The sequence below is a fragment of the Asterias amurensis genome, chromosome 15, assembly GCF_032118995.1.
Source record: "Asterias amurensis chromosome 15, ASM3211899v1".
In the NCBI taxonomy this organism is placed as follows: domain Eukaryota; kingdom Metazoa; phylum Echinodermata; class Asteroidea; order Forcipulatida; family Asteriidae; genus Asterias; species Asterias amurensis.
Genome location: NC_092662.1, coordinates 16269004 through 16281096, shown reverse-complemented (window position 1 = coordinate 16281096; position 12093 = coordinate 16269004). Strand labels below are relative to the sequence as shown.

At 39.3% G+C, this 12093-nt stretch overlaps 1 protein-coding gene across 3 annotated transcripts; it reads right to left on the bottom strand.

Annotated features, from left to right (window-relative positions):
• Positions 1-52: 52 nt before the first annotated feature.
• LOC139948157 (FIGNL1-interacting regulator of recombination and mitosis-like) lies at positions 53-12079 on the bottom strand. Of its 3 annotated transcripts, none has more exons than XM_071946211.1 (19): positions 11979-12079; positions 11141-11245; positions 10745-10873; positions 10346-10456; positions 10015-10161; positions 9280-9451; positions 8809-8936; positions 8114-8355; positions 7394-7542; positions 6968-7138; positions 5985-6213; positions 5304-5448; positions 4780-4962; positions 3730-3945; positions 3201-3311; positions 2920-3027; positions 2711-2791; positions 1910-2104; positions 53-1677 (listed from the first exon to the last, which is right to left on the bottom strand). In XM_071946211.1, exons 2-19 carry the CDS (start codon positions 11240-11242, stop codon positions 1489-1491), a joined length of 2808 nt encoding a protein of 935 aa, XP_071802312.1. In that variant the 5' UTR covers positions 11243-11245; positions 11979-12079; the 3' UTR covers positions 53-1488. The 3 variants fall into 3 exon arrangements, with proteins under 3 accessions (XP_071802312.1, XP_071802313.1, XP_071802314.1); XM_071946212.1 differs by having other exon boundaries at positions 12024-12072; XM_071946213.1 differs by lacking the exon at positions 11979-12079 and adding an exon at positions 11795-11843.
• Positions 12080-12093: the final 14 nt, after the last annotated feature.

Here is a 12093-nt window from a genome sequence, read left to right as displayed (position 1 = left end):
AGATGTTTACTAAAGACTTATTAGTCTAAATGAGTTAGCGCTTTCTACAAAGTTAACATAAAAACTGTTTTATTTGAACAAACACGCGGTTAGATTTATCTCAGTCAAGACTTAAACATCAGAAAGGTAGTATTATTAAATTGTAAAGGTTTTAGGTTCCGAGTTAATTGGCCCAAAGGTAAATAACTGTTCTAGAACCTGCAGTCTCCAAGCCCTGCATGGGTCGATACTATTATAACAATGGGTGGGGACTTGATTTGAAAGTGTTAAACATAAACAAACTCTAGAATAAGCAGTTTTATAATTGTGTTTTTTTCAGAGTTGCTGAAATCATGTTTGTTAATATCAGCATAAATGTTACAATTATTGTGATATATGATAATTATGGCCTTTTTTTATGCATACATCGTTTTTCTATAATTATTACATTTTTCTTTAATTTTGATATAGCTTTCTAGTAAGATTTCAGGTAACACTATGTACATACATCGCTCTTACAAGTTGTGACGGTTCTGAAAAGAACCGGGGGTGAAATAAGAAGGGCTTTCGATCAAGCGACAATTTAGGTTTTTTTAAAGTGAATTATTGAACAGTTTTAATAACTTTTTCAGATATCTGACAAATTTTAGTCTCTATTGCTTGAAAAAATACCTGTGTTTGAATTAATTCTTTGAGTACAAAATAGTTACAATATTATAATTAAACTTTAGACATGTACATTGCTAAAAACTCTAAACAAATGTTTTCATTTTGTTTTCTTTTTGTTGAGTTTTATTTTTAAATATTTGTTACTTTTATTTACACTGCTGAAATCAGTTTTGGGCAAAATGGACAGGTGTAAGTTTTACCGAGTAGGAACTTTCTAATGCGTTAAATTGATAATTGCATTGTTGGGGATAGTTTCAAGTTTAGCAATATGCCAACAGCTTTATTGTGTTCCCCTTGTACAAAGGCATTAAACCAAAAATGGACCTACATGATTTCACAAAGCACTACGACTAAAATAAGTTGTCAGTATTACAATAGTGATTTGTACTGTGACATCACACCTTACTTATAGATTAGCCTTAGATCTTTGTGAAATCAGTCACTGGCCCCAATTGCATAGAGTTGCTTAAGCTGAAAATTGTGCTCAACCTTTTTCTGCTAAGCAAAAAAATAGCAAGAAACGGTCACAATTATTATTTTTTGACTGGTAAATCTTATTGTGGTAACAGGCCTTGACATAACCCACGACACCCACAGCAATTTTCTTGGTGCCCTTTGCAAAGTTTCAATTCAAATTTATATTTTCCTCATAGAAGTGCTTCTTACCAGAGAGAAATTGCTGTGTCCCTTCAGGAGCAAATTTCAAGGCCTTTGGTAAGCATAATTTGTTTGTTATTAGCTGCTTTTTGTGCTCTATGACATTGGTTCCAGACTATTTTACCTTCCAGCCTCGGTTTGGTTACATTGTTTTGAATGGGAGTTAGACAAGATAATCAAGCATTATGAGTCTGGAACCAAGCCTACCAGTCTATCTCTGAGGGTGTGTAGTTCCATCCTTAGCCACGATGGCGGTGTATCATTTTTGATCTCTCTCAGCTCTTGTATAACCTTCAGGTTGGTGCTGATGGCTTCAATAGCCTGGCGATAGCCTTCATCATTATGCCCCATCCTGGACCTCTTAGCTGCAGGCTATCAAAACAATATAGAATGAGTATGTTAACAATGTGTGAATCAAACAAAAAGAAAACAATCCAAAATGAGAGCTTTTATCAAAAGATTTCTACAACACTAGATCACATCGTTCAGCCCCATATTTAAAAGTTACTTTAGGAGTTATTTTATGAAACTACATTTCAAGTTACCCATCATAAACAAATTGTGCAACTGCAAGAATGATTAACCCATTTTCTGTTTGTCATACCTCTTCAGTCCTTGATGAACCTTCTTTATCCCAGCTTTCCTGTTCTCCTGAAGTACCAGTCGCCCACTCACACCCAGTGCCATCAGAGGGTAGCCTACTCTCCTCAGTTGACACCTTTAAGGCGTACTCCACAAGCTTCTCAGCTTGATGCTGTAGCCATTCTACCTCGCTTTTGATGGAGCAATCCTGGGGCGTCTAATAATGCAGAAGGAAATATATGGTATGTATAAAAATAAAGCATACCCAATTACTATATTGAATTCAAAATTGATACACTCTTCCATCTTGCACGATAACTGTTGACTTTGTCTTTTGTGTTCCCAACCTATTGTGGTCAAACAGGCCCCTTCCCCTCCCACCCTTTTTGTTACCCTCCTCGTTGTTAATCCCCTGCTTTCTTTGTGTGCTTTCATCTCTATCTATTACATCCAACCGATTTTGTTACACCAGTTTTCCTTTGTATCTTTGTAGTCTACATCTACATGTATGATAATACTTGTCAAAGCCTTCTCAGCATCTAGACACGGTGAGAAGACAATCAAGAAAGTTCAGTTTTAGAAGTGGGAGGAAAACCCCAGAGAATTGTTCTCTGAGAAAAAACCCACAAAGTCAAGTAGGGACGAAAAACCCAGTCCACATAGTGCCCCCCGGTAGGATTCGAACCAGGGTCCCCAGAGGTGGAAGGCGAGGCAAGACACCAATGTGCCATCCTGTTGACATTTGGCTTTGAAAAAGACTCTGCTGCTAGGGTTGAAACGTCGGGTCACAAATTTGTTTTTTCGCAAAACAAAATAAACTCACCTGGTTCAAGAAATCCACCACTCTGTTCTGTGTTGTCTCTACATGGAGGCACTCTGGTACGACTGACTCATGAGCTGTTTCCTGTAATTAATTCAAACAAAACATTAATTAAAACCTTGTCAACTTGTTAAGGGTTAAGAAATATTGAAAACGTACAGAATGGTGTAAGCCCTCAAAAGAAAAAGGGGGAACAAATTTGTGGTTTTTACCTCTGCAAACTTGCTGAAGGCTTGCAACGACATCTGACGTATGATGCAATTCTTGTCACCGAGAACGCTGGAAAATAACTCGGTCACACCATCCAAGATACTCTTCAGCTGCAGAAATGAAAACAATTCTTAGAAATTAGGCGTGATTTCACTGGATTTTTCCGGAATTCAGGATTTTCTCAAACCATTAAAAAAAAAGTGTTTTAATAATAATAATATCAAATGAAAGATCACATTGGTTTACCCATATAGTATTAACGGAACAAGTGGTTGATTCTCACCTGGGAGCAAGGTTGAACTTTGACCTTCCTAAACCTGTGCAGTAAATTGACAATATTCAGTCTGAGTTTTAAGGATGGATTCTTCTGCAGAGCGCACAGCTGCATCGTCACCTAGGGTAGGGCAACAATTATTTATTAAAAACAAAAAATCTTGTCTTAATCTTTCTGTTATATTTGCAAAGTATTATAAAAGTACAAACAAGTATCATTTCCTAAAGGCCCGGTCCCACTGCAGCGACAACAAGAACGATAACGATCACGACGCAAAGATAACGCGTTCTATTAGTTGAATTGCTCCATGCAGAATACGCACACGCTCATTCAACCAATAGAATGTGTTTTCTTGGCGTCGTTATCGTTATCGTTCTCAGTGGAAACGGGCCTTAAGAACTAATTCAGTTACTATTTCTAATTCATTTTTAGAAAAAATTTCTGAAACAAGATTTGGTCGGTAAATGTACATAATTTAAACCAATACTTGTCAGATAACTATTCAATTTTGAGTGTACATATAAAGATTCGTCCCTACCTTTGCCAAATCACATGGGCTTAGCTCTGTTAAGAGTGACCCTGTCAGGTTAATGAGAATGCCGACAATATCACATGATTTGATTCTGTCCAATGGGAGAGCTTCCCACAGCCTGACAACCAATCCCAGCACCTTTTGAGTAAGCTGCGATCTGATTGGTGGTTTGGTGTTTTCAAACTGCCTGTACATGCTGAATATGCATGAAAGTGCTGATTCCTATGAATCCACAAAAATAAAATTCAAATTATTCAGTGTTTGTTCGCTCTTTCCAAACGTATTCATTTCAAACATTTGTTTTGAAATCCCAAAGCCCCCTAATCCGAAGACAAAATGCCCCTTGATAGAGGCAGTGTGCACTTTTGATAATTACTCACAAGATTATTAACCTTAAAACCTTAATTAGATAGAGATGTTGATATTATAAAACATGGTTAGAAACAACACCCTTTGAAGAAATGTATTTTAGAGAGAGAGAGAGGTTATTTTTCACAAAAACAATTTTATATAAGAAAGGCTTCAGGCCTGAAGTCTCTCTCAGTCATCTAAAGCACTCAATTCTATGTAACGTGGGTGGTTTTTACTTCCATTATTTTCTTGCAACTTCGATGTCCAATTGAGCCCAATTTTTCACAGATTTGTAATTTAATGTATATGTTGGGATACACCAATGACAACACTGGTCTTTGAAAATAATTAAATGTATACCTTCCCTTTAATGGAACAAGTTGCCTTGGATCGGGCGAGTTAGTCAAATGATCTACACAAATATGACTCTAAATTGCATGGTTTTCCTTATACGTCATGAACTAACATGGCGCGCCATTTTGTGGAGTCAAGTATTTGACTCCATTAAGTGGCCAACCGTGTAAGTTCGAAAAGTAAGAGGAAAACCACGCAATTTTGAGGAATGTTTGTGTGGATCATTATATTCTACTTTTAGAACATCTCCCTGACCATATGCATTTGATAACAAATGGTTTTAAAATGCTTTTCATAGACCAACTCGCACAATCCATGGCAACGTGTCCCTTCAACAGAAACGTTACCTACCAGTTGTTGCAATAACCCCAGCGTATGTTCTGTCCTACCCAGCCAGGCTTCACACTGCTCCAAGCCATGGGACACTACAGCCTCTGCAATAAGTGTCTTCTTCTCCTCTCTGAATGCTAGAAGTGGAAGCTGCCTCCATAGAGCTAAGTTCTTCTCTGGAGGGTACTTTGAAATCAACTCATCCTAGACAAGTAAAGACCAACAAAAAACACTATGGATTTGAAGGTACGTATGAAATTTTCACTCGGATGCAAGTTTGCCAGGATTTGGTAAAAAGGGTGTCCAAATTTAGTGGAAACTTAAAAACTGAGTGTCTTAAATTGTTCACTTACAATACATTTACATGAAGATGACAGATAAAACAGGGTGCACAAATTTACAACATTGTCCACCAATTGGTATAAGACATTTGTCTTGCTGCAAGATGTTCTTACATTGAGTTAGTAAAACAATGCGCACTCAACACTGCATACACCATTGCAAGAATTGGGCCCTTCAGAGCAAAAATATTTGGAGCGTATTACCTGATGTTCCTGTGCCATTAGAGGAACCAGTCGCCATAGCAACATACTCAGATGTATGCAACCTGGACTGTGATTGGCTGGAATGGAGGTCAGGAGGTCAGCCACATGATGGACATGACTTGCACACAGGTTAGCAGAACCGTACCTATTGACCAATGAAAAACAACGAAGAGTTTAACTTTCTGCACTCTGATGTATTTTTGTTATATTTGGGGTAACAGAAAGGAACATTTACTAGGGTCAAACTTGTTATATATTTGGGGTAACAGAAAGGAACATTTACTAGGGTCAAACTTGAACCAAAGACCCCAAGTTTAACATGCCGGTGCTCCACTAACTGAGCTATCTAGGCCTTTATGTTTGCAGTCTCCAAATTTAATAAATATTTTTGTTCGGAGTAAAAGGGTGCCAGTCAGAATCCATACAACCATTAGCTGCCATGTAGCCAGGGTTCACACCAAAGTTTACGATACAACCTGGGAAGCGGCAGCCAGGGGATCACCTTAAGGGGATGCAGCTTTTTAAATTCAAAACTCAAATAATAAACCATAAGTTATAAACATAAGCAGTAACTGATTACAAAACCAAAAATGAACAACATAACAATGTTTTTAAAAAGCAGTCTATTTGAATAAAAGTTAATTTTTACAATTTTTCCCCCAATTTTTTTGTTTAACATACCTAGCTAGAAAGCACCACACGTCCATAGCAAGAAGAGCGCTGTCAAAGTCACAACCCAATACGTTCTCTAACAGACAGCGCTCAACGACATTGAAATGTCGCGTACTGACCGCTGCGACAAATCCACACACATTGATGGTCAGATACGTCCTGAGGCTGACTTCCTGTTGTGGCTGACCCTGGCGCAGAAGAACCGGTAGTTTGACAGGTAAGGCCGACTCGACGTAACCTGGAATCAAAATCAATTAATATCACAATCGTAAGTATTTATGAGATCCTTTTAAACTAAGTGTTTAAAGTTACCTATACTCAAGGCCTGAACGTTCATCTTTGAGTGGGCAGGGCAATTCGCATACTACAAGCATGCAACTGCCCATTGAATAAAAAAGAGGAAAATCTTCAAAGGCACAATGCAAGTGCGGAGCGAGGCAGCCGAAACGCCACGGGACATGACACCCACAATGGTACACTAGAAAATGTTAAAGTTAATTATGCTCTAAGGTGCATTGTTAGCATGTACTAGGCTTATTTTACTTTTTTTTTTTTTTTTTTTTTTTTACAATTTTTTTTTTTTAAGCACTTATCATTTTTTTTAAAATGCGGAATTCCGCGGAAACGCGGAAGAGTTGCATGCCTGATACTACAAAGGGCACTGTGTTGAACACTTTTGAAGGAAATTTTTGAAGGGGTACCAAGACCAAGACCAATAGAGACCATTGCCTCCATGTAGTTCCATGGGTTAGCAGGGAACTTTGGCTTGCGCAGGCGTGCAAACTCAACGTCACTAGGCATTCAACACTTACACAGCTAGCAAAGAAAATCTGTGCTTGCCTTGTAGGCAAAGAATGATTACAAGTGCAGAATCGGGCAGTAAGCAGAGTCACCAAATTAGGCCCAGAACTCATTCCAATGTACTGGAGGGTTGAGTGTCTTAAGACTCAAAGACTCTGACTGTTCCTCAGAAGCAACCTTCAGATACTCACAATGTTTATAGGATCTGAAGAGTGCCTGCATCACCGAATCCCTCGGCTGCTCCCAAGATGCTGTGGTAGAGTCCATCCAAGCTGTCTTAGTTTCCTCTGTACGAGACGGCAGCATCTTCAATATCTTCACCAGAGTCAGAAGTCTTCCGAACTGAAGATTGTCTGCAAGCTCTGATATTGCATCATGAAGAAAACCAAAAAGATGTGAAAATATCTTGAAATAATCAATGGTTAAAATAAATATTTGTAATGATAACTATCATCTCTTGCTGGAAACTGTCATCACAACTTGGACAAAATCAAGTGTTATGCGGAATACAAATCAACAACCAAACCTGTCTCAGGGATGAGAATTGCCAAAATGTGACAAGTACTGAAAATTGTAATTCATTTGACGATACAGCTTCTTCGAATGACAGCTCCTACCTTGGTTTTTAGCGGTGACGACGTCCCGGAATAACTGATTGTCAATGACAAGCTGTAGCAGAGGCTCTATGCAAATCAACAAGGTTCGATCAATCTCAGCGCTAGGGCCGCTGAAGATTGTCGGAGCGTGGATCCCTGGAGAGGCAAGACTGCAACAGGAAAAGACAGGAACAAATGATGATCTGAGCATAAATTCATAGAGCTGCTTAATCACAAACATTATTTTTCTTTACCCGAATAAGGTTGTCAGCCAAAAGAACAAATATTACCATCTTTGACTGGTGTGCAGCTTACTTATGTTTTGTGAGACTTTTCTTTGTTTGAGCAGTTATAAGAAATTGAGACCGAATCCCCAAATTCTTGATAGGTGGAAGAAAAAGTGAAGAGACTGGTGTCCTGCTTATTTTTGCTTGACAAGATCCCGAGTAACATTTGGTTTGACCAGCTTTATGAAATTAGGAGCGAATACCCAACTTGTTGATAGGTGGGAGAAGAAGTAAAGACTCTGGTATCCTGCTTATTTTTGCTAAGCAAGTTGCTTAGCAATTTTCTGTTTGGGCAGTTACATGAAATTGGGACTGAATCCCAAAGTGGGAGAGGAGTGAAGAAACAGGTGTACTGCTTGTTTTTTGCTTAGCAAGTTGCTTAGCGAAGTTTTCTGTTTAAGCAGTCATTTGAAATTGGGACCGAATCCCAAAATTGTGGAGTCGTCAAGCTCACCTCTGTAGATGAATGATCAAGTTGTACAGCTCCTTCTGACAGGGTCCCAAGTAACCCTGGAATTCCTTGAGTAGGTGCATCAGCATCTTAAGGCAGAGGCTGCAGATCTTGAGGGTCTTAGTGAAGGCTCTCTCGTCTCCTCCCTGGGAGGACTGAGTTGATGGAGGATGAGGGGCAAGACGCAGGCAATGTTCGTAGTTTGTCTTGATGTCGGAGCACAGCGTGACTACTATGGGATGGATCTTAATGTAATAAAAACAAGGGGTTATTCTGAATTCTTGGATGATGAATTTAACCAACAGAAGAGTATGAAAAATATTGTTGAGTTTTGGGGTGAACAAAGACAAATTAACTAGAACAGGACTTGAAGCTGTGACCTCTTGATGAGAATCCTTAGAGAAAGACGTTCAGTGATAAATATGAAGCCGTTTTCTTTCTCTTTTGAAAAGAGCATTTTGCAAAAATTTGCTTTTACAGCTATCTGAAGTTGGGCCCTATATCACAGCTCAAATATCTCGTTTTTCTTGCATTTGCATCACTGTAACCAAATCAAGACTGATAGGGCAAAATAGTCTGGCCCCTGCCTCGCATGATGACAGTTACCACTGAAAATTGTGATTGTATACAGGGAACATGACCAAGATGGCAGCACGATAAGTATCTGTGAGTACCTTGTCCTGACTCCAGCTTCTTACCTGTAAGACGTTCTTGAGCGGCTCCTTGTGTTTGCAGACCATCTTAATAACAAACCTCCAGGTACTAACCAGTAATGTACTGTCCATATCACCAATGATGATACACAAGTCATGGAACCCGCTGCATACTGTAACAGAAAATGCATATGGTTATGAACCCAAGGAAGTTTAAGATGTTGGAGGAAGGAATTATTCCTTGGAAAACCCACACAATCAGGTAGAGACTGAAAATCCAATTCACATAGTACCTCCAGTGGGATTCGAACAGGGGTCCTAGAGTTGGAAGGCGAGGAAAAAGTATGCCAACCTGATTGCCAGTGAACGGTGGCGCAAAGTCATGAACAAAGGTAGGCAAAGAACCAAATTACAAGTAATCAGAAAGCTACGTCCTGCATCGCATGTGCAAAGTCAAGGCACAAGGTGTCCACGGTACAAGACACAAGGAATAGCGCAGTCATTAAGAAAACTCACATTGTGCCATAGCCTCGATGCATTCCTCAGAATCCTCACCATCCTCTGTAGTTACCTTCACAGCATCCAGCATCACCGTCAGGGACTTCTGCAAACCGTACGCCTTCTTGAAGAGCAACGATAGTATCTCAGACACATGAGGGAAATGGTCCCCATATATGGTGTTGCTGTCCTGTTATATCAATTCAGCAATAAGGTTGTAAAACAATAGTGTCACAAGCCGTCCTAAACGCACAGCAACAATAAATTTATCGGGCCGTTTGCCTACCCAAAGTGACGACAGAAAAACTCACACGGTAGAATTGTTAGTACAATTAAATAAGTTTTAAGGGACTTGTATAGAAAGTGTGTAGCTGATGGTAGTGCCAATAGGAGACTTTTAGACGGTCCCTTTTCACAGTTCTCGCCAGCAGTGCGCGTGCTCAGACCTACAAGCGCAATACTAAGCATGTGTGGCTCGCTCAGAGCCACAAAAAAGTTCTGTTATGTCTCCTGCTGCCAACGTCTCAAAATGCCTCTCTTAATATTTATGCACAATATGTCACAATTCTAACCCAAAACGAGGCCATAGGCGTAGCAGACGTGGCAGACGTGGCAGACGTGCGCCTATGGCCTCATTTTGGGTAAGAATTAAGGCGTCATGCATGAATATTAAGAGGGGTGTATAGCACTCTGCACCAATGACGTAACTTTTGCTCAAAACACCCGTATGTCAGACTGATTGAAGTTACTTACTTTGCAGTGGTGGAAAGATCTGCTTACAACGTGAAGCACAGACGAGGGCAGTGTTCGTACTGTGTCCAAGGAAAGAGCGCCCCCACTCAGGGCGTCAATGACGTAGGTGATACATGATCCCAAGCTCTCAATCATGCCTAAGGCGATCTGAAATAATAATATTTATTATAGCTAGGGTGACCCAGGATGATTTTCAAGCACAGAACACCAAAGGTCTTGGATTCAAAATAAACCTGAGTTGCCTGTGAATATTTTTTTCAGAAATCATGAATTCCAAGTACTGAGTATACAGTATAAATGGGCAAAAATGTAAATAATATTACTTCCATACCTGTAGAAATGTTTGCATTTTTTCTCTGATGCCATAATTGTCTTGTTGGGTTGAAACGTCTTTGATTGATTCCTTGACCTTCGACAGAGTGTCATCAAACAGTTGACAAGTCTTTAGGAGAGAGCAAAATTAGGGGAAAGCATCAGTGGCATCGTTAAAACATACCTTAAAGGTATTATACAGAATTGGTTCAAAAGATGCAAAACATCACATACTATAGCCAGGTTTATTATTTCATTTTAGCGGAATGTCATATTCCAGCTTACTTTGGTTAAAATTTGCCATCCAGCAAACATTAAAAGACGCTCACAGTAAAAACAGACAGCAATTGAGACAAGCATTCCCTATTCTATTTCTAATAATAAACTATGTATTTTCATGTATTTTTTTTATACCAACCTGGGGAAGGATTTGAGCAAAGACTTGCTCCTCTATATTTTGTATCTCAAGACAAGGCAGGAAGGAACCCACAATGAGTTTGAGTATTGATGTCTTGATTGTTGCTTCATCTCCGTTTCCATACTGAGAGTGAACGTTTACTGTTAAAGAACTTTAAAGCAACTCTTCTCTCACAGCTATTAAAGTATTAGAAGTACTGTATATATACACCTATTTCTGTTAGTTTTTTTGCTGATGTGTTCCCGCGGCCTGCTTACTTTTGCACTTCCTACGATTATTACTCGCATGTGAGGCTTGTACTCATATAGGAAGAAGAAGAAGTCATTCTATTTCTACTGATGAATATTGTGCTTAAGTCTTTCTTGGTAAAGCTTTGTAAGATTTTGCAAAGGATATAATAAGTTTTGGAAGTGTCTCTGACAGTCGCAGCTTGCAGGTATCTTTACTCCATGTTCCTACTTCATCCAAGAAGGAACCCTGGCTCTCACTCTGGGACATGATCTTTAAAACAGAAGCGAGGGAAGGTCACATTTACAACTTTTTAAAATAAATTTTTGTTTATATTTATTTGTTTAATTTTATTTAGGGAAAAGTTTCTGTATGGCGCCACCACTTTTTCATTCGATATGAAATATTACACTTATAGTATCATACCTCAATGAGATATCCCTTTTTGTAAAAATGAGTGAAAAAGTGGTGGCGCCATCATAACGGTAAGTTATCCCAAAGGCAAAGGCATTTTGGCTAGTTGCAATAACGTAACCCTCTCTCAACGTAACCCTCCTGCCTCCGGCACGAGGGTTACGCTATCGCAACTACATTTTGGCCTACATTTACATACAAACTTAATAAATCTCACATGCTCGTGTGCATTCATTCAACCATGTCCATGGGGATGAAGGAATTATCCGTATTTTTTATTAACGAACAATTTTACCATGTCAACCCCACACATCATGAATGATGATAATGACATAGATGCACAGCCTCAGCCAACCAGCTCTATTTAATTAAATTCGTTTCATTATTTAACCCTCGCTCTCATCTCACTTTAGATTAGCCCCACTGACTGGCACTGCCCCTGTGTGGCCAATGCTAGGTGAACCTTGGCCACACAAGCTGACAAGTGGGGTCAAAGTTCCGATCAGATCGCTGCTTGTTGATCCTATTTTGGCATCCAAATTCTAAGAATCTCTGGAATCATACAAACTCACTAATCCTTTTACTCGCTTACCACACTTTCCTCCGATTAGTGACAAAGAATTCCAAGAATTCTTACATTCGTAAACTCAAAGACAGACTGACGTGATCGGGAAGATTGTTTGTAATCGCCGCCATGATGTCTAAAC